Below are 26,890 nucleotides of genomic sequence, written 5' to 3'. Positions count from 1 at the left end.
GAAAGCAGTCGAAACTGAATTGAAAAGCCAAAATGGGCCACAGTTCAGAACCGTTCACCAAACAATCTTTAAAAAATTGAGCCTGCTATTTTAACAACTACATATTTTGAAGAACCATGTTCCAAGAAAACCCCAGATACTATCTTTGTGGACTTATGACGGCCTTGCATAGCATCATCATTGTCTCGGAACTAGATTCAGTCAGTAAAGATTTCAAATCATTCCGTGAGCTTCCATTTGATGATGGGTTAAAAAAGACATTGATTGATCCTCCTCATGACCTTAGGTGGTCAAACTATTAGTCCTGTAGAGAAAAGGATAGTGGATGAAAGCATCATATGGTCTATTCTCATGCACATAGGTGGCTAAGGTCTCAGTTAAACGTGACTCTATCTCTTGTTTTACCGTCTAGCGCTGATCATGAGTTCATTCCCTAACGGTCATTTACTGTGTTATAATGTAGTCAACTAATTTTATATGTCTTTCAGAATACACTTAGTCACGTCTCCTATGTCCTTCAATCTTTCTTTACATTGGAGTATGTATTATTTTTTCCTAACCCGAAAAATGAAGAGCAGAAACAGGTTTGTTTATACGTTGATCCATGCAGTGAAAGTAAGAGTAAAATAACAAAGATTACTGAGAAGAAATAACGGATACAATCACCATATATAATGCAAAATTAGTAAATCTACAGTATCTACTTTCACTACTTACTGTATACTGAACTATGAACTAAAATTGGTGCAATGGATGATCGTTTGCTTCCCAGTCTTTTGTGTTAGTATTTTGTTAGTTAAGACTGGTACTAGACCTAGTTAAGACTGGTCCGCAGCATATACTCAAGAAGATGTTGTTAGATCATGCGACACCTTCTCTAAGTATTTGCATGGAGGTATGATATATCAAGTGTTTAATTATTTTCTATATATTGGCAAAAAATACTCGACGCGTTTCTGTTAAATTGAAATGTTACCGGGTTTAAAGTACGTACTTTAGTATTGCTTAATAGTGTAACCATACTCGGATGCAATTAAATTCATCTCGTTTTCGTCTAACGGTAATGTGTTGAGTACTAATAATACTAGCAATGTGTACTATAAATGAACAAATTATTTCACAATTTCAACAATATGCAGACACTTGACTTATCAACGTTGACCCCATCATCCGTGGACAGGGAATATAAAATTTAAAATGTTGGTCCACAATTATGTTACATTATGCTAAATTGTTTCCTAAACATATTTTTATACGTTCAAAATGTTTCGTTGGTTGATGATAGGCTGCTGAACCTATATTTGGCGTTGTATGCATAAAACACGCTGATAAATTTTCACTCAATATGGACATGGGAAAAGTTTTTGTTAGAAAACCCACCCCACCCAGCACCCACCACATCAGAGACAGGCACCACAACTCGCAGTTGTCCTGGGGAGGGCTCGTCAAGCCCTTGGGCATAGTGCCTGCTACCCGCTTGGGAAACCCAATTTCAATAGAACAATGGGAAACTCAAAGATGTTGGCTATAAGCTATTTTATAGAAAGCTCATATGACAGGAGACCTTACACTAATATTTACGTTTTACAAGGAACATTTGCGAAAATGGAATGAATTGATGATGATGATGATGAAATGATGATGGTTTGCATGCAAATTTACCAAAACAAAGACCGAGCCGTCCACTCAAAATTTCGATCAGCTGTTCGAAACTGTCTCATAAAATGGCTTATTGTCAAACGTAGTGGGTAGGATTGGGGTTGCCAAATACCTGGGTTATACAGTTCTTGAATGGGCACATTAGATGTTCTAGAATATAAAATACAACACAAAAACTTTGTTTTCTATTATAACATTTTCAATATATTGTTCTTCTTTTGTTTGGTCAAATTTTTGTTAGGAATAAGAAAAATGAACAGAATAACATTTTTTCAAATCATACATCATGAAAAGGGATCGTTCAAAAATTACGTCCAAGGTTTGAGGGGGGGAGAGGGTTCTAGATTTTGTGACAGTTTGTGACAGGAGGAGAGTGGGGGGTCTCGTCTTGTGTTACGTCCAACAAGAAAAAATACCTTATTACATTTTAGAAACAATTTGATTAGCTAAAAAATATTTTAATTTGCTGTTAAGGGAGTTAATTCACATTAAATTTCTTGTGAAAGCAGTGTACAAAGAAGACAAACCATTATATATTTTACAGTTGTACGTACAGGGGGGAGCGGGTAAGTGATTTGTGACAGATTGTGACAGGGGGGGGGGGGTTTGAAAATGCCGGAAAACGATGGACGTAATTTTTGAACGATCCCTAACCTTACATTTCTCGCACTTAGTTTCATAGGGGCGTAACTGTATTGATCGATTTCTCTTCGTCGATGTTTTCTTTTTATTATTGTGCCGAATTGTGCTAGATTATCGATGATGTTATGGTTAGGTGTGATAAATGATGATTGTAGGTATCTTGCACCAGAATCAATAATCATGGTTATAGCTTTTGAAACAATTGAGATCTTCTTCTTCTCTTCTTCTTCAATTGAGATATTAACAAAATATAAAATCGATTAAGAGAAATCGATCAATACAGTTACGCCCCTATGCAACAAAGCGCGAGATTTTTAATGTTAATCGACCCATTGTACAAATTAAACAATCCTTATAAACAGTCTGTTAGAAATAAAAATTTTGGGTTCCCACACTAAATTTTCGATTTGAGTGAAAAGTACCTAATATTAGGTACTTTTTTTTAACCGTGTATGTTTTCTGACGAAGACGAAGTCAGTTTGTTGTGACATCCTCAACCACAATTGCGTGAAAATATTTTCTTAAAATGCCTCCGAAGGAAAGAAATAATGCCTCCAAGAACGGTGAGTAAATACCCGAAGTTTTAAATTAGATAGAAAATAAATCTTTCATATTTATTTTCAGCGGGAGCAGCAAATAAATCCGCCCTTGATCTTGCCCGAGACACAGCAGCAAAACAAAATGGCGCTCGTAAACGTGCGAAGCTCTGCAACCAGGGATAATAATTGGAAGCTGTAAGTTTAATGGAAAAAGTTTGTAGAGTACCTCACGTGTTCAAGGGTTGAAAATGATCGATTTTTACGTGACGGAACTATTTTCAACGGAAATAATTAATAATAAATTTCTACTCCTAATTCTTTCCAGCTCGATGAAGCGATGTCCAAAGGGAATGGTGCCGGTTGTACCAACAGTGGCCTTGTATTTGTAGCGATAAACACCGCTGAAAGCTCGACAGAAGACAATGGGCAAAGATATCTTGATCTGATGAATTTAAGGCAAAAAGCAGTTCAGGTAGACAAAAATCAGTATGCCGAAAAACGTTCGATTGCCGGCAAAAATATCAAAAACAATTGTACAATGACAAAATTAATTCTCAGGGCCAGTGTTGTAAAATGTCATTTGCATTCTTTATCATAATTTTCCCAGAACTTCTTTCAGTAGTTAGCTATCAACTATCAAGTATGGCAAACTTATAGCGCTTAAATGTGACTACAACTTTGTCCAACAAGAAATTGCTGTAAATATGTAATCTGGGGCGTGGGAGGCAAAATGTCATTCAAATGACACGTGACATTTTGGAGAGATTTCACTCTCTAGCCTCAGATGTTATACATATTTAGCAATGTACCTTTGGACAAAAATATAACACTACTCAAGCGTTATGCGTGCATCTAAAATTTTGAAGTAAATTTGGCTTCCGAAAAAAGTTATGAACAAATTAGTCAAATGACATGCAGATGACATTTTACAAGCCTGCTCAGGGGAATCATGTGTCTCCATTAGCAAGGTCACTGTACTCAGGAAAATCGTCAATCGATTCAATCGTTGACATTATTGAAAATAGCCAGTCAAACACCACGTAGTTGAAACCAGGTTCAGCCAGAAAGCTAGTAACCGAGTTTACTGCCGCTGCCAACGTTTCAAATAATCCAACGAAAAGCTCCCATCAACGATGGAAGTGTCTGATCCCGGATTATCCACCGAGTTGTACGGGAAATGAACTGTTGAAGATGCCTTCGATGACTGGGATGTTGGTCTAAATACAAGTTTACAAGTCCTTGCCAGCAAAGTGTTTGCTGCTGATATGCAACCAGACTCAAAGCCCGAGGGGTCAGATGATCGATCACGTATCCCAGTTCCTTGTCTGTCCCAAGGTCATGGTAATGCATCTCGGCCAAGAAATCGCACCTTCTCAATTCTTCCAACAAGCTCTGACGACGATTTACCGAATGACAGGAAGCTTGCTAGACCTGGAAATAATTAATACTTTTTATACATTTACTAGACTAGAGAAAGTACAGCAGCGGGTTGCTTCAAGAGTAGGAGCCAACCATTTGTCACACATTACAACATTGGCTCATGCTACACGAATCAACAAAGGCATCGCTGAGAAAAACGCTAACTTGAACAAAGCAATGAAATACGCAGTTGCGCGTAAAGTTATTCGGGACGTTGAGTGTCAATCTTGCAGCAGATAATACATCAAAATAACCAACGTGACAAACTGTTTTTTCTTGAATTTCTTGATTTATTTCTTAAATCTTATGTGGCTTTATTTTTACTTCACGTGATTACAGAACATTTTCATAAACTGTCTTCATTTTCACTTCACGTGAGCTGTCGGATATTTTACTTGAATTGTTACATTTCATCTGTTTGTTATGTGTTTGTTATGATAAACCAAACCATGTTTGTTAAATTTTAACACTGTATGGCTTTCATTTGATTAATAAATATTCACATCAAAAGCATTTTATTCAATTTTCTAGCAAAATACTATCGAACAGTAAAAATTGTGGTTATACTATACACCGTATTGTAGAAGTACTTATTTCTTTACTATTCATAACAATACGTGTATACAGCCAAACCTCCATGAGTCGATGTTTTATGACTCAATATCGACTCATGGATGCAAATTATGCCATATTATGCGTTATTGTGATGGTCCCTTCCAAGAGCTTCTTAAAGATTTCCCATTCCACATATTGATATTTCCATGAGTCTAAGTTCCCTTCAATATCGACTCATCTCATGGAGGTTCGACTGTAATACACATTTTTGTATAGTCACTTTTGAGAAACAATTGAATTTAAGGTAAAATTCATTTAATGCTCAGTTTCATCAACAATAAGTTTACTATAAATCGAATTGTTATGCGAAAAAAAATGTATGAAATTTATCAAATTTTTGTATTGTTACGATGCTTGACACCCCTATAACAATACATTCTAATGTATTTCTATAATTGCATCTACAATATATTCTATATCAATTTTATTGTTTTGTATGGTGGTGTTACAATAAATTGTATTGTTTTTCTAAAATATGTTTTATTCGGGTGGCCGTTCAGCAGTATAAAGAAGAATCTTTTCGCAAATTCAAGCATCAAATTAACATCAGCATTAAGCATCAAATAACAAAGGACGAATTTTGAATTGTGCGCATTTGCAATTACTAACATCATGCGAGCAAATTTCAATCAACTTCACTTCAGTGCTGTTCGTAGAGTAGAGTGCACATAACTATTAAGACTTGTCTTATTCTACGAAATAACTTGAATTAAAATTAAAAGATACTGTTTCATTGAATAGAATCTTAATTTTTTTTTACAACAAATATAATTTTGAAAAAGTATAACCGGCGCGTGCTTACTCGTAATTTTAATGCTGATTATATTGACAGCTACCTCAAAAAACTGAAAACAGAAATACGCCGCTCGGTGCACAGGTTGGACAATTGACCACGCGACGCCTCTGTTTCTAACAGACTGTTTATAAGGATTGTTAAATTTGTACGATGGGTCGATTAACATTAAAAATTCTCGCGCTTAGTTTCATAGGGGCGTAACTGTATTGATCGATTTCTCTTAATCGATTTTATATTTTGTTAATATCTCAATTGTTTCAAAAGCTATAACCATGATTATTGATTCTGGTGCAAGATACAATCATCCTTTATCACACCAAACCATAACATCATCGATAATCCAGCACAATAATAGAAAGAAAACATCGACGAAGAGAAATCGATCAATACAGTTACGCCTCTATGAAACTAAGTGGGAGAAATGTAAGGTTATCATGAGTATGATTTGAAAAAATGTTTTTCTGTTCATTTTTCTTATTCCTGACAAAAATTTGACCAAACAAAAGAAGAACAATATATTGAAAATGTTATAATAGAAAACAAAGTTTTTGTGTTGTATTTTATATTCTAGAACATCTGCAGTGGTGCAATTTATCAACAATGCCTGCTGAGTGTGATTCTTTTGTTTTGTATTTTTCTCTGCTCCTCTTTGCCTATGACGGTGACTTTCAGTCAGAAAGACAAAGCAGGAGTAGCTTAGCCAACTCGGTTTGCCAACAACGGGCTGAAGCTGATGATCATTCGGCACAAATTTCCTGTCTTTGTCTTTCAAGTGATAGTGAATACCCATGCATTTTTATAGGGCCGTCACATTCACGCAGCAGCGAGTGAACTGAATGGACTGTCACTGCGGGCCGCGTGTGCAATGAGAATAGACGTCCTTGTTTACTTTATCATTGATTGTTGCTGCTAACCATTTTCAGTTTTCACTTCTAGGAAGTGAGTGTGAAGAGGCAATGGTATCAATATCCTACAAATTTCAGTCACTGAGATTGAGAATTCGCACCCCTGCATCTGATGTACCCATCCAATAACTGTATAACCTATTGTTTACTATATAATGTAATGTAATTGGGTTGTTCCCACATAATAGTCAATGGTATATTTTTATCCGGGTGGGGCAAGAGTGCGCGTGGGGTAAGAGTGCGTTTTCGATTGTTTGTAGTTATAAAAGAAGATAAACACTTCAAATGAGGTTGATCGAAGAGCTTTCGGAGTATTGAGCGTGAGGTGTTGTGCCCAACTATTCGGAGGTAAACAGGAGAACGGCATGTGGTGGCGCCGCATATATCACGAGCGATAGTGTTACCAGATGTATAAATGTATCGTGTTAGTCTCATGATAGGTAGGTATACCAAAGCAAAAATGGTAACTTGGCTAGGAAACCTCGCGGTTAATAAATGTGGAAGTGCTGAAAGAACACTAAGCAGCGAGGCAAATGTAATAATAATAAAAATCAGAAGAAATGTATGGTTATTGTTAAGTTTATATAACATGGCAGACTACGGAGGGCTGGACATGATGTTCGTATGTCGAAAGAGAGTCAAACTAAAATTATAATTAGTCGAGAGTTCGGAACAGGCAGATGGCATTTTGCAGTTGAAAAGGACTAGAGGGCGCTCAACGGTCAGGGCGACTGGAAGCAAATGGCCCAGGATTGCGACTCCACTCTGGGGGGACTCTGTCATGCATTTTTGTATATGTATCTTCCCCCCTCAATCTTTGGACATTTTTCAATAGCCTCAAATAGAATTATCATGGTTTGTTAACTCTACTTGAATGGCATAAGCTCGTGAGATGTCTCAGTTCGGCACAAAAGAAAAAGTTCAAGGTCAACCTACCTCCAGCGCTTTGATGATCGATGCATTGTAATCGACTGTTTTTCGCATCACCGATTTCCGAAGCCGTTTCCCATCAAAATCATCCTGCGTCATGGGAAGCCCACCACGAAAACCATTGAAGTGGTGATACGGCCGGTGGTGGTAAAAGTTATGCTGGGGCTTCTGCGATTGTGGATTCTGATAGCTCAGAATACGATTGATTGGGGGAGGGTTGGCATAGCTTCCGCCTCCCATTGGATCTGGTGGAGGTTGCGAAAACTCCATCTTTGTTCTTATCTAGCACTTCTACACTTAATATTAATTTGGTCTTATCCACGTTAAACTAAACTGTATTTAATTGAAAATAAATTCTCGTCCCACGAAATTTTATGCATTTCCACAATAAGCACTTTTCACCAATGCAAATTTTTTACGCGCACATATTCCAAACTCGATTTTCACTTCAATTATCGGATTAAACTATAATTCATAAACTAAAGCACTCGCGATTATTTGAAATATCGATAATTAACGAAAAAATGCCCGTATTTACCAGGAGACGCTATTTTTATGGATTTTCTCAAGAAAAACTGAACCAACGCGTGAAAAAGCGACCATTTTCACCGAATGACGTTTATGACATTTTTAACAGAGGGGGACGAGGACGAGTCCTTTTATGTCGGATTAAATTATGGTCCAATGCACCGAGTTCATCATTGACGTTTGAGACGGGCGCTGTTTACTTAGAATGAATACTTTTTCATTCATCGAGTTCATGCAAGTGTTCATTTTTAGTAAACAGCGCCCGTCTCAAACGTCATTGTGTTCATTCGGTGCATTGGACCATACCGACAAAGCAACAAAAATGCAAATGGCTGCGTACTTTTAAATACTATGTCGAAAACACGGTAAAAACGTTTTAGCCAGAACACTTTTTGTGCTACATATACACGGAATCTTGAAGATACCCATTAAACGGTATTCATTAACCCATTTTTTGCCGTCTAAGACGAATTAAGTACTGTCCATTTAATTCCACCAGTTAATTTTCGTTATCTTTGCAGATACGTATTTCGACCACAACTGTGTGGTCGTCTTCAGTGTCTTGTACTTGACTCGACTCGACATTTTTTGCAATATTGTTATAAAATGTAAAAAATAAATAAATATGGGGATTTTTAATAGAGGTTACAAACTATACTAATAAAAATCCACACATTTTTATTGGCAAAAATCTTAAAAAAATTGCAAATAAATTTTATGTGTGCGTTAATCAGGGGGGGAGTAAGCCTGTCATCCACGAACAAATCAAGCCTACCCAAGATGTATTATCTGGGCCACGCCGCTTGGAAAAGGCGGGCCACCCCGCTTGGCAAGTGTAACATGCTTCTATAACACTCCCCGGAAAACCGTTCACCAGAAAACCATTCCCCAGAATCCATCATTCCCCAGAATGAAACATTCCCGCCCGAACTAAAAGAAAGCCATTTAAAAACTCAAAATAATTCTAGAGAAAATATTTCATATGGTCCTTTCTAACAAAAGTTAACAAATCGAGTTCTTAGTTTACACACATTACTTACCATTAAAACTTTACATTAAATTTAAATCCAATCAATTTTTTTCACTAAAAAAATATAGCAGTGCAAAACGGCCAATTTGATTTTTCGAAGAGCGAACGATCGGAATCTAAATACATTTTTATTTTGGACATTATATAATTGGATCAATTAGGGCATCTTTAGTAATGTTGCAGTTATAGTTATATTTATTTCCCGAGTTTTACATTTTATAACTGTCAAAGATATAAAACAAGTAATGCATCTTCAGTAGCAGTTATAAACTGCACATGTTTTATACTGGAAAAAGAAAAAATAATGTTCCGAGGCCAATTCAAATGTCAAATTGTTATGCTGTCGATGAAACAGTATTTTTGTAGCTGATGACGTCATCTTCTATTGTTTTGAACGAAATAAAACTCGAGTAAATTCTGTTGCAAATTCGTGCAAAAATACAACTGAGCAGTATTCCAGTTATAAATTTCCAGACGAAACTGTTCGAATTTTTAAAACTATAACGTCTGTTGAAGACGGCATTTTTACAGTTCCAATTTCATTTCCTAACTCCCATACGATTTATAACTCTACTATAGATGCCCTTAGGAGTACAATAGGTGGTTGAAAAACAAATTGAGTATTGTGCGAGATAAATATGAGACTTTTTAAAATTATCAATCATAAACCTACGGCTTCCAAAACAGTATAAATAATTTGTTTTCTGTGCAGTGAGCCGGGAATCGGGTCCATAGGCCGAAGTAGTGATTTACCCTACTTTAGTATAAAAACGGAAATGTCCCTTTCAACGGGCTCCCCGAGGGCACCTCACGTTCCAAGTGTTATCAATGTGGTCGTTAATCGATTTCAAGCGCCTTAACATTTTTTTTATGGAAATTCATTTAGCAAAAGCATTGTTAGAAATTGATCCTGAAAACCACTCTTAGAGCGGAATAAAACTTGAAATGTTACTTGGGATCACTTTGTAGGCGGCATTAAGGATGGTGATCGCTCGGCAGTTCTCACACTCCTTGTAGATGGGGCATAAGACCCTTTGCTTCCACTCCTCCGGTAGCTGTTCAGTTTCCCAAATTCTGACAATCAGTTTGGGTAGGCAAACTGGTCAGCTATTTCCGGGCCCATCTTGATGAGCTCAGCTTCGATACCATCCTTACCATCCTACTTTATTGGTCTTTAGCTGTTGGATGGCATCCTTAACTTCCCTAAAGGTGGGGGCTGGTTGGCTTCCATCGTCCGCTGAACTAACGTTATCATCTCCTTCGCTGCCTTGACTTTCACTGCCTGTACTCTCAGCGCCTTTTAAATATTCCTCGAAGTTCTGCTTCCACCTTTAGGTCACCACACGTTCGTCCGTCAAGATGTTTCCATCCTTATCCCTGCACATCTCGGCTTGCGGCACCAAATGAAGCCTTTGCGGGATGCATTGAGCTTCTGAAAGAACTTGCGTGTTTCTTGAGAACGCCACAGCTGTTCCATCTCCCCGCATTCCGCTTCTTCCAGGCGGCATTTCTTCTCTTAAAAAATGCGGGTCTGTTGTCTCCGCTTCCATCTATAACGTTCCACGTTCTGCCGGGTCCCTTGCTGCAGTACGACCGCCCGCGCTGCGTCCTTCTCCTCCAGTATCTGTCTGCACTCTTCGTCGAACCAATCGTTCCGTCGACTTCGTCCCACATACCCTACATTGTTCTCCGCTGCGTCGTTAATGGCTGCTTTAACACCTTCTTCCACCAACGCGGTGGGTCACGATCGATGGACAGCAGGCGTACATCGTCTATAAGGGGCAGATCGCCTATATGCAAACACTGCAAAGAACAGACCGACACTGGCATATTTTGTGTACAAAACAAGAAATTGCTGGGGCAGAAAAGCTACGCGAACGTGACGAGAAGAAGACGAGTGGTGCGAAAACCCCGATCGTCAAACCGGCAGGCAAGCGATCTGTCGTTCCACCACCATCGTTGGAGGCCTTCCCCGAGATACCGAAGCCGGCGAGTCAGACCGAACCGTCTATTTTTTTTTCTTTTTATAGATGGTAACGGAAATCTGCTATCAGACACCTGGGGAGGCGAACCCAGGTAGTGTGGGGATGGGATCACTACTCCCAACCCACTAAAACCAACTCCTTCTTCTCCAGTCACAACCCCGGCCCGCAATTAAGCAATACATCAGGGGTGCGACTATTTGAGCAACACTCTCCTTGACGCCTCAACTCTCCTTAACGTCCCATGCACCACCTGTGCACAACGACACACTGGCACCATATGTGCCACAACACTCACCTGCCTGTGCTACGGGAATAACAGCAAGGAAATTGCAGGTACCTTGCAGGAGGCACCTCTTGATGATATCACACAACACGACAGTCCTCGTTCAGGGTGGTATCCACTCCGTCCTGCAACAGGGTGGTACCACCTGTCTGCCAAGCCGGAGGCGACCCTAGGGCAGTGAATCATCCCAGGCAACGGTACCTCGGCACCAGTCAGGAGGTAAAGGTATCTTACAGGAGTCTGGTGCCCCGCTGTCCAGGTTGACCTCACTCAATGTAGTGGCTCTCTAGTCCTGCACTAGAGAACCCTACTTGTCCACCCATCCAGAGGGGATGCGTACATGACTGGTACCCTGGTTGCTAAGCACCTTACCATGACAACAATCCCCCCGGCATAGGTAAACCACTCATTCTACTGCCGAAGCAGTTGCTCACTTCCCTGTTAAGCAGGGACCCTCACTGCGGGTGTGTGGGTACCACCCACTGCCACCCTACTGCCTAAGCAGCCACTCGATCAATCATCCTTACCGTGTGAGACTTACTTGTGTGCTCACCCTTACATTGGAGAACACACTCCGTGAGGATATTACCCCCATTCTCCTTGAAAGTAATACCCTCATCTCCTTTGCACTTGCACCACTTGTGCACCACTTGGAGGTGCTGCCACCCACTTACCGCCGAAGCAGCCCTCACTCTGTGGAACCGTTACCCAAGCAACCAGAAGTTCGGATAAGAAGGGCTATTTTGGCTTAATCAGCTTTCATTTTAAGTAATTTTTTGTATGTAACGGAACTTTAAGTGAACTTTAAAGTTCCGTTAAGGATGCTTGGAACTTGATGTGAACCATAGTGAACCAATTAGTTCGGTTAAGAGTAAATTTAAGTAAAATCTGAACTTCTGGTTGCTTGGGTAACTACCTGGCTAATTATTTCACCCCCCATTCATCATTAATTCATCCTCTCGGTACGGGTCGCCTGACACCTTGGGATTCGGGGTTAGGGGCTTGTATGCTTTAAGCGGCACACGGTCGCTTGATAGGGTTTGCTTGCGGATACTTGTGGTTTTTGGGAGGGAATTAACAGAGCCCCCTGTTAACCCCACCACCTCCTAGGCAGAACCCCCTGACTCGCAGACAGCTGGGGAGGGGTCGTCAAGCCCTTGGATATGGTCCCTGCTGCCCCCAAGACCGAACCGTCTGTCACAATAAATCAGTCAGCCAGCTGCAAGCACCGTACGAACGGTGTCCCCTAGCCCGCTATTGCTAACACAACAAGCATGCAGCTCATCGTCGTCATCGCTACAAACACATGAACAGAGTGCCGAAGTGGTATTGGTCGACGTCTTTAGAAAGCCTATTAGCGCATTTCGATCACATAGCCGAACAGCCGGCAATGAGACGGATGAATCGTCAACTTCGACAAGAAGTAGCCGAAGCCGAGGTCGCCCGCCCGGCAAGAAGCAACGATGCGAAGCCGATGATGACGAGCTGGATGAAGGCAAAAAACTATTCCATTCCCTACTACAAATCCTTTCTAGTCCATGCAAATCCCCGCCTCGTAATTCCCATGGTCATTCCAGACATAAAATCAATCCTTTCAGATATCTCCCAAATTTCCATCCATATCCGACCTATCCTATGACCGATCCTATGATGATATTTATGGACGTCGTGGCTTGGGTAGCTGTCGTACTCACGTCCCAGCTGCGCGAAGAAATCGTCATTATCATCATCAGTGCTTCCGGAGTGTGGACCATGGACGTTGATTATGCTGAAGTTGCAGAATCGGCCTTTGATCCTCAACCTGCACATTCTCACATTGATCGGCCACCACCCGATCACGCGCCTCTGCATATCGCCTATCATTATGAAAGCTCCCACTTCCACTTCATCATCAACATAATTATATTGAGACTGACACTTGTGAACGATGATTGACAAATCTTCCACATAATGTACATATTTACATCAGAGTTTTCAGAACATTTTAAATTAAAGTCGGGTGGTTCAATACCCGGAAAATAGGCAATTAACATTTATTGAATTAAATTTGCCTTACTTCTGGTTTTCCCATACATTTTTTTCTATTTTCAACTACTATTGTTTCACGAGCTAAAAAAGGTAATGGTAAAAATGTTAATGCTTTTAAATTGTTTTTATAAGTATTATAATGAAAACTTTAAAATACAACATTAAACACTCATCAGTTATTAAGAGTTATGAATTCAATTCGACTTAATAAATTTGACGACGGTTCAACACACACCGACTGGAAGATGCAACGGTGAAACGGTCCTTCGTTGAAAAACTGGAGACACGTGCTACAGATATTTCGGAAGGTGGCAGCGTGGAAGACCAATGCACCGCCATCAAGCATGCCTTCATCGCCACCAGCGAGTACAATCTGGGTGAACTGTGCACCCAGAGAAAACAATGGATCACCTATAAGACCTGGAGGAATATAGAGGAGCGAAGAGCAGCCAAAGCCGCGATAGAGCCATCAAAAACCAGAGGAGCCAAAGTCTTAGCCCGTCAACGATACTCGACTCTTGAGACCGAAGTAAAACGCTCATGTCGACGGGACAAGCGAGCGTGGGCAGACTCTCTGGCCGACGAAGGAGAGAGAGCTGCAGCAACCGGGGACATTCGCCTCCTCTACGATATCTCACGAGGCCTTCTCGTGTAGAGTTCTGCATAGTGCAACATGGTGTGTATCAGTGGAGAACACACAACGGTTCATCAAAAGATGCCTGTGGTATATAATTCGAGCCTAGTGGCCTCACAACTGGATCTCAAACAACGAGCTCCATCGTTGTTGTCACCAGAGGCCGATAGCAACAGAAATTCGGAATCGGAAGTGGGGCTGGGTCGGCCACACTTTACTTAGGGGTGGGAACGAAATCTTTAATCATGCCTTAGACTGGAACCCAGCGGGACATCGCAGTAGAAGCAGGCCCAGAGACTCATGGCAGCGTAGTCGACCGAAATCCTACCTGGCAAAAGGTTAAAGCGATAGCTGGACAACGCTTGTGTAGTATTCAGAGTTGCGGCTAATTATTTTAGTTTGTATAAGTGATTCTAGACTATGAATTGATTCTGCTATTGCGGATAGCACATCAAACATAATCAATCAAATATACCAATTTCGTGAAATCACATATTTCGCGTGTCCCAATTTACCGTACAATGTGGCAAGTTTCACATTAGACTTGATTCGAACTCTCAATGTTGCATATGCACAAATACTGATCCCTATCGTGAAAAAAAATGTAAACATTGCCCTCATGAAACTTCACTCTCCATTTGAATACGGGTAAATAAAAATTATCGTATGACGTCATGATGCAACGGTTCATTGCTGCGCCGCAATGAAGTATTCAGAGTTGCGGCTAATTATTTTAGTTTGTATAAGTGATTCTAGACTATGAATTGATTCTGCTATTGCGGATAGCACATCAAACATAATCAATTCATAGTCTAGAATCACTTATACAAACTAAAATAATTAGCCGCAACTCTGAATACTACAGCTTGCACCATCGGAGGTGTACAGGATCCATAAGTATACATATGTCAAGATACAATTAAGTGGTGGAATTCAATGGGATGACAGGTGAAAACATTCCATTAAAAAGCTCAAAATAATTTTCTTATCATCCATAAGTTATCTGAAGGATATCCGACGAGTTACTTTTATTGATTGTAACCGTTTGGTTACAAATTGTAGATTTTTGTTTTGTATTTATGATGTTTTGTCGGAACCTTCACGTTTCTTGTGCAATAACAGTAGATGCTACCACAGAAGCGTTAGGGATTGTGCCGCTGTAAAAGAATGAACATGCTACCAATTATTCAACATGGCATCATTATGGAAGCAAATGTCATGTTGACGGAAAATGGATAGAAAATAGTGGAAAAATAAAGTGGGAATTTGTTATAAAAGAGTAGCTAGTAGCTATTGCCCAATTTCGGCCTCTTAATAAAACAGGCGTCCGTGTGCTGACGACGTGAATTTCAAAGTGCAGTGTAATGAAGTGAGTAAACCCCCCCCCCCCCCCCCACTAGCAGGAGCTAGATTTAATAGTTGGGAAAAAGTGTTCAGGTAATCCGATGATGTTCACTGCAAAACTCGGTTTTAATACCAATTTGTCCTTTAGGACCTCTCTTTTGCCTCTCTTTTTCTACGATGTTTTCGGACTGCTTTTCCGTCCAGCACACGTCTAGCCCGCGAAGCCTTCAGGCTTCCGCGCCTAATCCGTCAAGGATACTGACGTCCTTCACCGGACGATTCCTCGGGCCGTAGGCCCTAACCGTAAAGGAGGAATTCCCCTCTCGGCCGTCCAAGGTGGCTAAGAAACGGCCGGCCGATCGCGCCTACGAGGGAAGACGCCTGCCCAACATCGTCCAGCAACGCCCGCTGTCTCCGTCGGACGACGATCGTCCGCATCGCCGCTCGTCTCGATAGTCGGCGAGATTTCTGGCCTTTTTCGCTGTGGCGGCTATTTCGGCCCCGGGTATGTACCGGTACGATCGATTAAATTAGGATACACTTAACAAATTAACACACAATTTGATTACACAGAACAACACGCACACGCCACGGTGTTAGTTTTTGTTTACCGCGAAAAACCCTTGATTACCCAGTAGTTAGCCGACCCTGGGATTGCCGGAGAGTCTCTTGTGTCCTGGTCGGACTAGATACTGCGTATTGACGAGTAGTTTCATGATATAGCATTTGTCAGTATTTGGCATGAAGGCTTGATTGTAAAATTCACAGCAAATAATTTTGAAAATTCAACGACGTGTAAAATTGCAGGTTATCCCATCAAACGAATTAACATTCGATATTCAATTAAATTTGATTGAATTTTACAAGCAAGCACCGTTTAAATTTATTTCGATTTAAAAGAATAGTGAGATCGATTGAATGTTACGTTTATTTGCTTGCTCCAAATATGTGCATGAAAATACATTTAAAATCACAACATATTTTTATCTGTGTTGATGAATTTCAATTTTCATCTGTACATTATTAAATTGATCCAAAAATACTTATCAGATTGCTCACCGCAGGTAAACTATCAGAATTCTAGATCTGATAGATTATCTATAAGAGCGAGTGTTCCCCAAGGCAGCATAATGGGGCCCATATCGTATAACATTTTTACTTCTGACTTACCTGATTTACCGCCATGGTGTCAAAAATCTTAGTTTGCAGATGACACGGGTCTTTCCGCCAAAGGGCGAAGCCTTCGAGTCATTTATAGTAGATTGGAATAAAGTTTGGATATTTTTTCCTTTTTATTTGAAACCTTCTAGCAGACATATTGTCACTATGAATGGGGCTCAAATTATTTGGTCTAGCGAAGCTAAATATTAAGGACTTATGTTTAATATCATAAAGAATTGAATTTCAAAAATCCTATTGAAGGCATTCAAGCGAGATGTTACAAACGTTTCAAGTGTCCATATCCACTAGTTAATAGAAAATTATAACTTTGTCCTTAGCACTTAAGCTCTTAATTTTCGATTTAAAGCACCGCCATCGGGGTGACAATGGGTCTGGGGGGTGAGAATGGGTCATCGCCCTCACCGGCAGCCTGGAGGTCGTAGAGCAAAATCCGTCAAAAAGGTCTCTTATATTTTAGTCTTCTTGCCCTCAGATTCATTCAATCCATTCTACATTTATTCTAAGTGTTTGAAACAGCGACCCATTCTCACCCCCATTTGACCCATTGTCACCCCCGACGACGGCATGTTTACTTGTCGATGTACAGCATGTCTTAGTTGTGTCCACTTGTATGGACCTCCATATAAAAGTAATGGCTTTATACAAACAACAAAAGCTTAAAATAACAGTGAGTTTTAGAACAATTTTCAGGCCAAAACGCCTTTAGCGTTCATGTTCTCTAGATCCATCATTTCACTATTCAGCAAAATATAATTCGAAAGGTATATAAAAGTTAGTTGAAAATTTGTTCCCTTTCTAGAGCGATTACCTTACGAAACCGAAAATTTGAGTTTTGCATGGCCTTCAAGCAAGTAGGGGAAATGGCATGTTACGACTTATTATTGTCAAAGAAAAATTAAACCTAAATTTGCTCCGAAGAATAATAATAGTTAAAAAAAAATTTCAAATGCCGTAATTTCCCCTATGTTTTTTAAAATCATATAGGGGAAATGTTCCGATCTCCATCTCACTGTATATATATTAATCTCATCGCTAAACAAAGAAATACGGCACAAAATTCGTCGCTTCTTTTTGTCAACATGCGTGCACACTGCTGAAAAAAATCACAAAAATAATAAACAAACCAAATTCCTTTCCATTGCTCTGTTTTTGATGGGATGGAAATAGGAGCTATGAGATGAAGTGGCGAACCGTTCCCCTATCCAAAATCTCATTTTACTCTAATTAATTTCTTTAAAAAAAGATATAAATATAGTTTGATCTGGCTAATCGAATCGAAAAAAAAACACTATTCGAAGTATATCATTTCAGCAGCAATTCAAAACCATTATAAGTAGCGAAGTAGCGGAACAGAACCTTTCATAATCAATTTAAGTCGAAACACGTAATGTACAGTAAGTTGAACTAATTAGCTTTAATTGTTCTGATTGGCTCTATACATGACGACGTTGTTTGTTTTCTCTTCATGGTAATTCGATATGAAATCACCACAACTAGGAACATGCTCTAATACTGTTCTGTATGAACAGTACATATCTTGAGAATTCCTCTATTATTGCCTAGAAGAAACAATGCACATTCTGTATAAGTGCTTCATTATAAGAACGTATATAATGCGCAAAAAACTATTGGCTCGCTTGCACATGTGCTATCATAGGACATATTTTTGCGGATTGAGATAAGAATTACCTGTATATGAGACTATAAAGCTGAATGAGTTATAATCAAAGTAAATTTGAGATTTTTTTTAAATTATATTATTGACTAATTATCTACTACATCCATTCATCTCTTAGACTAGGTGTTCCGCACCTTATGATGCAGGGTTATGATGCGGGCTTAGTTCAAATCAGTGCTTTGAACTTAATTTCAACATTTTTGCATACCTGAGCAACTGACATTTTTTATCAACTCAATCGTCTATCGAGAACGCGCCATATTGCTATTACGCATATTCGAGAATGTGTTTACAGATGAATTCTCAAATTTTATGTTTTTGGTACAGTGCCTATTTTTCTCCAATCAATGGCGCATGAATTTATGAGAAGTAGAATAAAAAGTTAAACCAATCATAATTTAACTTCTAATAGAACTTCACGGTCTTGATCTTATATTTATCTGGCCCTTTCTTCTCCGGAAATCGACCTTTGTCTTTTCCGCGCCCGTTTGTATTGCGCCTCATGTTGTAGCAATCCCGCTCATACAGCTTATACCCATTCTCCATCACTCACTGCTTACATTTTTGCCTTTATACTATACGTAAAGGTAATATGTGGTAATATGTTCGATCTGCGCGACATACACCTGAGCACCACACAATGCTCGAAGGTGAACAGGGCTGGGCTCCTGCCTGACCTGCTAAAAATGTGCTTCCCGGGAACACAAGGTATTTACCGGGTCCCTTATCCTACTTGCATTGATCCCCCGGAACCACTGGATGCTACGACTTCTTCGGGGAGGGGTGAGGGTGCGGTCGTGCTAATAAACTTCTTCTAAAGTTCCGGCCCCTAGCTTAGGCTAATTCGCTGACTGGCTCGCTTAGATCCGTCATTCCACGTGTATTCCTCGTGACACATTCACTCTGCGATATTATCCGCCCTTGGGACAGGCATTCCCCTTCGTATTTCCGCAAACCGCGGACTCCGGCATCTGTTCAACATTCTCACATTCTACACATACCGTCGTCGGGGGTGACAATGGGTCAAATGGGGGTGAGAATGGGTCACTGTTTCATCTAGTTAGAATGCATGTAGAATGGATTGAATGTATCTGAGGGCAAGAAGACTAAAATATAAGAGACCTTTTTGAACGATTTTGCTCTACGACTTTCTGGCTGCCGGTGAGAGCCATTTTCACCCCCCAGACCCATTGTCACCCCCGATGGCGGTAACGGTAAATTCTCGGGTACTTATTCAAAAGGACGTATGTGATTTTGTAAACAAAGATTCAAACGTCGATTTGTCCAATCTGATGGCACTCCCACGCAAACCAACACCACCAACAGGTAGCCGAAGGTTGCCCCTACCTGTTCGGGGTCATGGCTTGCGTGGGAGTGCTATCAGATTGGACAAATCGACGTTTGAATATTTCTCGCTTAACTTTTCAAAAGGACCTAAGTAACATTTTTTTCATGAATTAATTTGAATAGCGCAATCAACAGAACAACATGAAAGATTTCGATTGCAGTACTCAAATTAATTCATGAAAAAAATGTTACTTAGGTCCTTTTGAAAAGTTAAGCGAGATTTGTTTACAAAATCACATACGTCCTTTTGAATAAGTACCCGAGAATTGGTATGTCCGAACCGATATAAATACTTCCGGAAGCATCCGGAAGGACCGACTTCGCCATTCTTTCTGTTCTGTACCGGAATGAGCCGGTCCACCTTCCTTTCTCCGTACTATCCCAACGCCATCCCACTGCTGCCACATCGCCATCGAACGAATTTTCGCCATCTTTCTCATATTCCCGGTAACTCTCCGCTGGTAACATTCGATGTCTTCCGCCATGGTGATCCAAATAGGTACCATCCCGGCGATAACGCATATTGCCTCCGACGATATCGTTCTATACGCGCTTGCAACTCGCTTTTTAGTTTTTCACGGTTCTGTTTGGTTTGCAGTGCATTCCCCAGTATCGACGACGAGACACTAGCAAGCAGACGCCTCGTGCTGCTTCTGGGGCCGGGATCGTTTGATATGGTCCTCGTTATCACGTTCATTGCCTTTGCCGACTTTTCACAGGCGTAGTCGTCATGGCTGTTGAAGTTCAATCATCACTCCCAGATGCTTCAATGCCCACCGATGACGATCTTCATCTGCTAGATCGCTTTACAGTTGCTGACCAATAGCACCTCCGTTTTGTGGTGAGCTATTTGTAGTCGAACTCCATTCATCCAGCACTCGATCGTGACTATCGCCTCTGTCACAGACGCCTCCACTTCTTCGAGTGTCTTGTCCATCACTGTTAATGACACGTCGTCCGCAAAACCAACAATTTTCACTTTCCTTGGCAGCCACAGTGTCAGGACTCCATCATACATCCCGTTCCACATGGTTGGGCCAATAATGGAGCTCTGAGGAACACCCGCTGTAACACGCATCGACTTTTGCCCTTCGTTCGAGTCGTACACCAGGGGCCTCATTGCGCATCTCCATTCGACAGCTCTTTCGTATGTCAGTTTGCATGGTTTGCTCGTTTCGAGTCGAGGTGCGCAATGCCACCCCAGGACTCTGGAAGTAGCTCTTTAGAATGTGACAAAGATAGTCGGGAACCCGCATTCTGTGCATCGCAGCGGCAATTGCAATCGCTGGTGCTGTTGAACGGGTTTTTCACGTCTATCGTAACCACTAGCGCAGTATCGAACTCCTCTTCATTTCTGTTTGGACGCTTTCTCAGCACACTCGTTCACTGTCCAGATTGCATCCACTGTCGATACTTCTTTGCGAAATCTTATCAGCATGCTTGATAGTCCACGCTCACCCTCCATACAGCCTGTTGAGGATAATCCTCTCCAGGAGTTTCCCAACTGAGTCTAATCATGCATGGATATAGGGATATACGAGGTCAGATTCCTCGTCGGTTTCCCTGGTTTTGGCAGCAGTACCAGCTTCTGGGTCTTCCACATTTGTGGAAAGTCACCCTCGTCCACGTACCTCTGGAGTACCGTTCTGAACACATCCAGATATGCCAAAATTGCAGCTTTCAGAGCCAAGTTTGACCGGAGACGAGCCAGCCTAGGGAAAAAAGCCACGTTTAGTGTTCCATCTGGACCTGGGGCTTTATTCGTTTTCAGGTGCATCGCAGCTTCTGCTAGCTCGTCATTGGACACTCCCTGACCCTAAAAAATTGCTTCTTGTTCTTCAAATTGAGCGTGATGAAAAAATCTACTTCCGAGAATGTTCTTGCTTGATTACCCAATTCAAATGTTTTTTTTGTGTCTCTATTAGAGAGGCTTTTAGCCTTAGGCTGGCTCACCTAAGAAGTATTCAAATGTTGAGTATTTCACAAAAACGGCATTATTTCATGCCTAGAAATATTGTTCAGAATAAAGTGATATTTGGACGAATCTTCCGCAACACTCGATGGAAATGAACAGAAAAAAGCCTCCAAAAAACCTCCCCAGAAGCCTCCAAAAAATTTTCAGGTTTTTAGGCAGTCATAGAATAAGCCCTCCTGGCACTTTAAATCTGGAATACTTTTGAAAATGGTGAGCAGGTATACTGTCCGCCATGAAAGTGCATATTTACTTACTTGATACTTGATGGGCTACAGCTCTTCGATGAACCTACGCCGAATGGAGTATCCTTCTCCACTGGACTCGATCCTGGGCCAATCGCTTCCAGTCGCCCTGAACATTGAGCGCCCTCAGGTCCTCTTCAACTGCAAAAAGCCATCGTGTACGCGGCCTTCCACGAAGCCTGCGGCCTCTTCCGGGTTCCCTACTAAATATTATCTTCGCTTGACGTTCTTCCGGCATACGAACAACGTGAGCAGCCCACCGTAGTCTACCGTGTTGAATAAGTTTAATAATATCCAGCCCTTTATACACCTGGTACAATTCGTGATTCATGCGGCGCCGCCAGATACCGTTCTCCTGTTTACCGCCGAGTATTGTCCGCAGCACCTTACGCTCAAACACTCCGAAAGCTCTCCGATTAGCCTCCTTTAACGTCCATGTTTCATGGCCGTATAAAGCCACCGGAAGAATCAGAGTAGTATACAGCGCGAGTTTTGTTTTTGATTGCAGACTACGGGACTTAAGCTGGTTACGAAGTCCGTAATAAGCCCTATTTACAGCTGCAATACGCCTTTTCACCTCGCTGGTAACATCATTATCGCACGTCACTAATGTTCCAAGATACACAAATTCTTCTATTACTTCAAACTTTTCATCCAGCACCATTTCGCTACCACCACTACTAATGAACCCACTTTGATTGCCAGCGACCATATACAGGGGTTAGGCAAAATGATTGAGATAGGCAAAATTTGGCCCAAATTCAAATCCTTATAACTTTTTGAAAAATTGATGAAATTGGACAAAACCGGAAGCAATCGACGGCAAATTTAGTCAAGATTAGGAACATGCACGGTCACGAATACTGGCCACCGGACACCGGAGATGTTCCGGATTTTCGGAGGCCATGTCAAAAACACATTTTTTCTGCCGCTCGTTTTTTTGTGTGATTTGAAGTTACATCGATAAACACTATTTTCCTAGAAACTAGATCTTATTGAAAATTGAATGCGGGCGGTTGCGCTAAGATCCGTTGAAAAACATCCGAGATATGGCCATTTCAGTAAACCTGGTTCCGGATACTGTGGTCAATTATGTATATCCTTCCAATCACGTATATATTATCCGGTACGGTATCAATATTGGTATCAAACTTCAATATTTTTCATGACGATGCTTCAGGAAGCATATGCAGGACAATCAGTTGCCCTGACCACTCCGTAGTAGGTTCCAGGTGCCCCGGGGGAAGTGGTCAATTTGAAAAACGTTCAGAACCCTATCAATATGGGTATCAAACTTTTTCGAGATCAAAGATTTTTCGAGGTGATACTTCTAAATGCATTTTAGAACCAGCAGCTGTCATGACCACTCTGTAGTAGGTTCCAGGTGTCTTGGGGAAGTGACCAATTTGCAAAATGTTCGAAACCATATCAAATACTCAACACTCATTATCAAAGTTCAAGGTTTGTCATGGAGATGCTTTTGGAGTTGCGGACTATTTATGGTGGGGTGCAGATGGAAGCCAATTGAGGTGGTGGTGGAGGCCAATGAACCACGAGTTGTAACTGTTAGGAGAACTACCACACGGTACAATTTTAGCGGTTACGGTGGGCCGGGCATGTAGCCACAATGTCAGACGCCAACCCGATTGAGATGGTGCTCGATAATGATCTGACCGGTACACGAAGAAAAGGCGCGACGCGGTCACGGTGGATCGACCAAGTGTAAGATAGCCTGCCATCAATGGCAGCAGGTCGCAAGCATGACATAGCAATTGTGTGGGGTGCTATATCTTGACATGGCCATGGTCCTATTATGGCACTTAATGGCAAAGTGAAGCCTGCCGATTATCAAATTATTTTGGAAGACAAGGTATTTGTTGATATGATGACAAATCCTGAATGACGTCTGTTTTTCATTTTTGCGAAAGATCCGCAGGTCGCGTTCCACTTGGTCGATCCACCGTGACCGCTGCACGCCTCTTCTTCTTGTACCAGTCGAATTATTATCTAAGCATCATCTAAGGTGGAATTCAATGGGATTGTATAAACTCGTCTTATGATAGGTGAAAACATTCCACTAAAAAGCTCTAAATAATTTTCTTATCTAAGCATCATCTCAATCGGGTTATCGTCTGACATTCTGGCTTCTTGCCCGGCCCACTGTAACCGCCAAAATTGTACCGTGTGGGTAGTTCTCCGAACAGGTACAACTCGTGGTTCATTGGCCTCCACCACCACCTCCATTGTCTTCCATCTGCACCCCACCATAGATGGTCCGCAACACCTTCCATTCGGAAACTCCAAGGGCGCGTTGGTCCTGGTTGGGGAACCTGGAACCTACTACAGAGCGGTCAGGGTAACTGATCGTCCTGAATATGCTTTCTGAAGCATCTCCATGAAAAATCTTGAAGTTTGATACCCATATTGATAGGGTTCTGAACGTTTTTCAAATTGGCCACTTCCCCCGGGGCACCTGGAACCTACTACAGAGTGGTCAGAGCAACTGATCGTCCTGAATACGCTTCCTAAAGCATCTTCTTGAAAAATCTTGAAGTTTGATACCCATATTGATAGGGTTCTGAACGTTTTTCAAATTGGCCACTTCCCCCGGGGCACCTGGATCCTATTACAGAGTGGTCAGAGCAACTGGTCATCCTGAATACGCTTCCTGGAGCATCTCCATGAAAAATCCTTAAGTTTGATACCCATATTGATAGGGTTCTGAACGTTTTTCAAATTGGCCACTTCCCCCGGGGCACCTGGAACCTACTACAGAGTGGTCAGGGCAACTGATCGTCCTGCATATGCTTCCTGAAGCATCTCCATGAAAAATCTTGAAGTTTGATACCAATATTGATATGGTACCGGATAATATATACGTGATTGGAAGGATATACATAATTGACCACAGTATCCGGAACCAGGTTTACTGAAATGGCCATATCTCGGATGTTTTTCAACGGATCTTAGCGCAACCGCCCGCATTCAATTTTCAATAAGTTCTAGTTTCTAGGAAAATAGTGTTTATCGATGTATCTTCAAACCACACAAAAATACGAGCGGCAGAAAAAATGTTTTTTTGACATGGCCTCCGAAAATCCGGAACATCTCCGGTGTCCGGTGGCCAGTATCCGTGACCGTGCATGTTCCTAAATCTTGACTAAATTTGCCGTCGAATGCTTCTGGTTTTGTCCAATTTCATCAATTTTTCAAAAAGTTATAAGGATTTGAATTTGGGCCAAATTTTGTCTATCTCAATCATTTTGCCTAACCCCTGTACTTCGTTTTGCTGGTATTGATCGTGAGTCCAACCCTCGCTGTCTCCCTCTTAAAAGACACAAAAGCCTCTTCCACGGCACGGCTATCAATCCCGATAATATCGATATCGTCCGCAAATCCCAGGAGCATATACGCTTCTTTGCACACCAGCTTTCCTAATCGCTCCTTCGAGCGCTATATTGAACAGTAGATTCAAGAGTGCATCACCCTGCTTTAATCCATCTAAGGTAACAAATGACGTCGATATTTCATCCGCAACCCTTACACTTGATTTCGATCCGTCCTACGTTATACGAATAAGCCGTATCAGTTTTACTGGAAAACCATGTTGAAGCATAATTTGCCATAATTCATTCCGTTTCACTGAATCGTACACCTCCTTGAAATCAATAAACAGATGATGTGTCTGCAAGTTGTACTCCCGGAATTTATCAAGGATTTGTCTCAGGGTAAACATTTGATCCGTCGTTGATCGGCCCTCACGAAAACCTGCTTGGTATTCGCCGACGAAGGACTCTTCAAGCGGTCTCAATCGGGACATAATTTTGTACGCCGAATTAAGGAGGGTTATTCCTCGGTAATTGGCACACTCCAGTCTGTGTCCTTTCTTAAAGAGAGGGCAAATGAGGCCGTCCAACCAGCTAGCAGGCATTTCCTTGTCTTCCCATATATTCGACATAATATGGTGCAGAACTTCATAAAGCTGCTCACTGCCACGTTTGAGCATTTTGACCATCCAACAGTCAATTTGCCTACCTCCAGAGCTTTGTTAGCAGCGGTTACTGGTCGGGATTACTACGGTACTTCAGCTTCAGCCTTTTCCCTGTGAAGTAGCGTCTGTCCCTTCGACGGCGACAGCAGCCTCCGCGTTTGCCTCTTGAGTTCGCCTGGCCTCCCGCCTACCGGCGAGGTTCTGGCCCTTTTGGGAGGATGTACTTCTCACCCCAGCCAATTTCTCTTTCCCTTGCTTCTTAGAATATAACGGAATTATTCTAATATGTCCCTGTTACGGCGGAGCTAAGACAACAGGACCCTTAGTCAGCGCTAATGTACGCTCTGCTACATCGGCCCTCAGCGCTACTGTACCCAATTCATTCGCTGCCGAAACTAGTGCCTTTCGGATTTTTTGAATCATCTCCTTATGGACGTTGTTCCTCCCATCCACGAAATTGTAGATCTCTAATTTATAATTTTCTAACTAATTTCTTCGCTGCCACTATTTTTGTGTTTTTGTTTTTGGGCCTGTCTGTAACTCACTCTGTTTGGTTTCTGGGTAGTCTGTAACTCACTCTGCCCTGTCCGCTGCTCCTACTGCTGCTGTTGCTCCTGCTGCTGTTGTTGCTCTAGCACTACTGCCGCTGCAACTGGTGACGGTGATCTCATCAACCCACTAATGGCGAACGGGTTCGCCGTTTCTGCATTTGCTTCTGTGTGATATTTAGTAGTACGAGGAAGCCGTGCAAGTAACGCAGCTCAACCTCAACAATTGTGCGGCCACCCAGCAGTTGCTGTGGCAGTCGGTAGCAGAAGCGAAAACAGACGTAGCTATCCTGTCGGACCCGTACCGCATCCCCGTGGATAACGGGAACTGGGTACCAGACGGATCCAGATCAGCGGCGATTTTTACGACGGGAAGATTTCCTATCAAGGAAGCGGTAAACACAAGAGAGGAGGGTGCAGTTATAGCTCAGATAAATTGAGTGTACTAATGCAGCAGCTATGCGCCTCTAAGGTGGCCGATAGAGCAATTCACCCAGATGGTCGATCGGCTGACATCAGACCTGGTGGGTCGCAAACCAGTAGCCATTGCAAGGAACTTCAATGCGTGGGCGACGGAGTGGGAAAGCCGC

The 26,890-nt window shown here is 41.6% G+C and overlaps 1 protein-coding gene across 1 annotated transcript in view; it reads right to left on the bottom strand.

The window, feature by feature from the left end:
- Positions 1 to 8,138, bottom strand: part of LOC134225169 (pre-mRNA 3' end processing protein WDR33) — a 58,541-nt gene extending 50,403 nt beyond the window's left edge. Inside the window, exon 1 of the mRNA XM_062705025.1 lies at positions 7,512 to 8,138. Coding sequence (XP_062561009.1) covers positions 7,512 to 7,775 — 264 coding nt within the window. The 5' untranslated portion in view covers positions 7,776 to 8,138. The remainder of the gene's footprint in view (positions 1 to 7,511) is intronic.
- Between the last annotated feature and the right edge of the window lie 18,752 nt (positions 8,139 to 26,890).

The sequence above is a fragment of the Armigeres subalbatus genome, chromosome 3, assembly GCF_024139115.2.
Source record: "Armigeres subalbatus isolate Guangzhou_Male chromosome 3, GZ_Asu_2, whole genome shotgun sequence".
NCBI classification, from domain to species: Eukaryota; Metazoa; Arthropoda; class Insecta; order Diptera; family Culicidae; genus Armigeres; species Armigeres subalbatus.
This window is presented reverse-complemented; position numbering and strand designations above follow the sequence as displayed.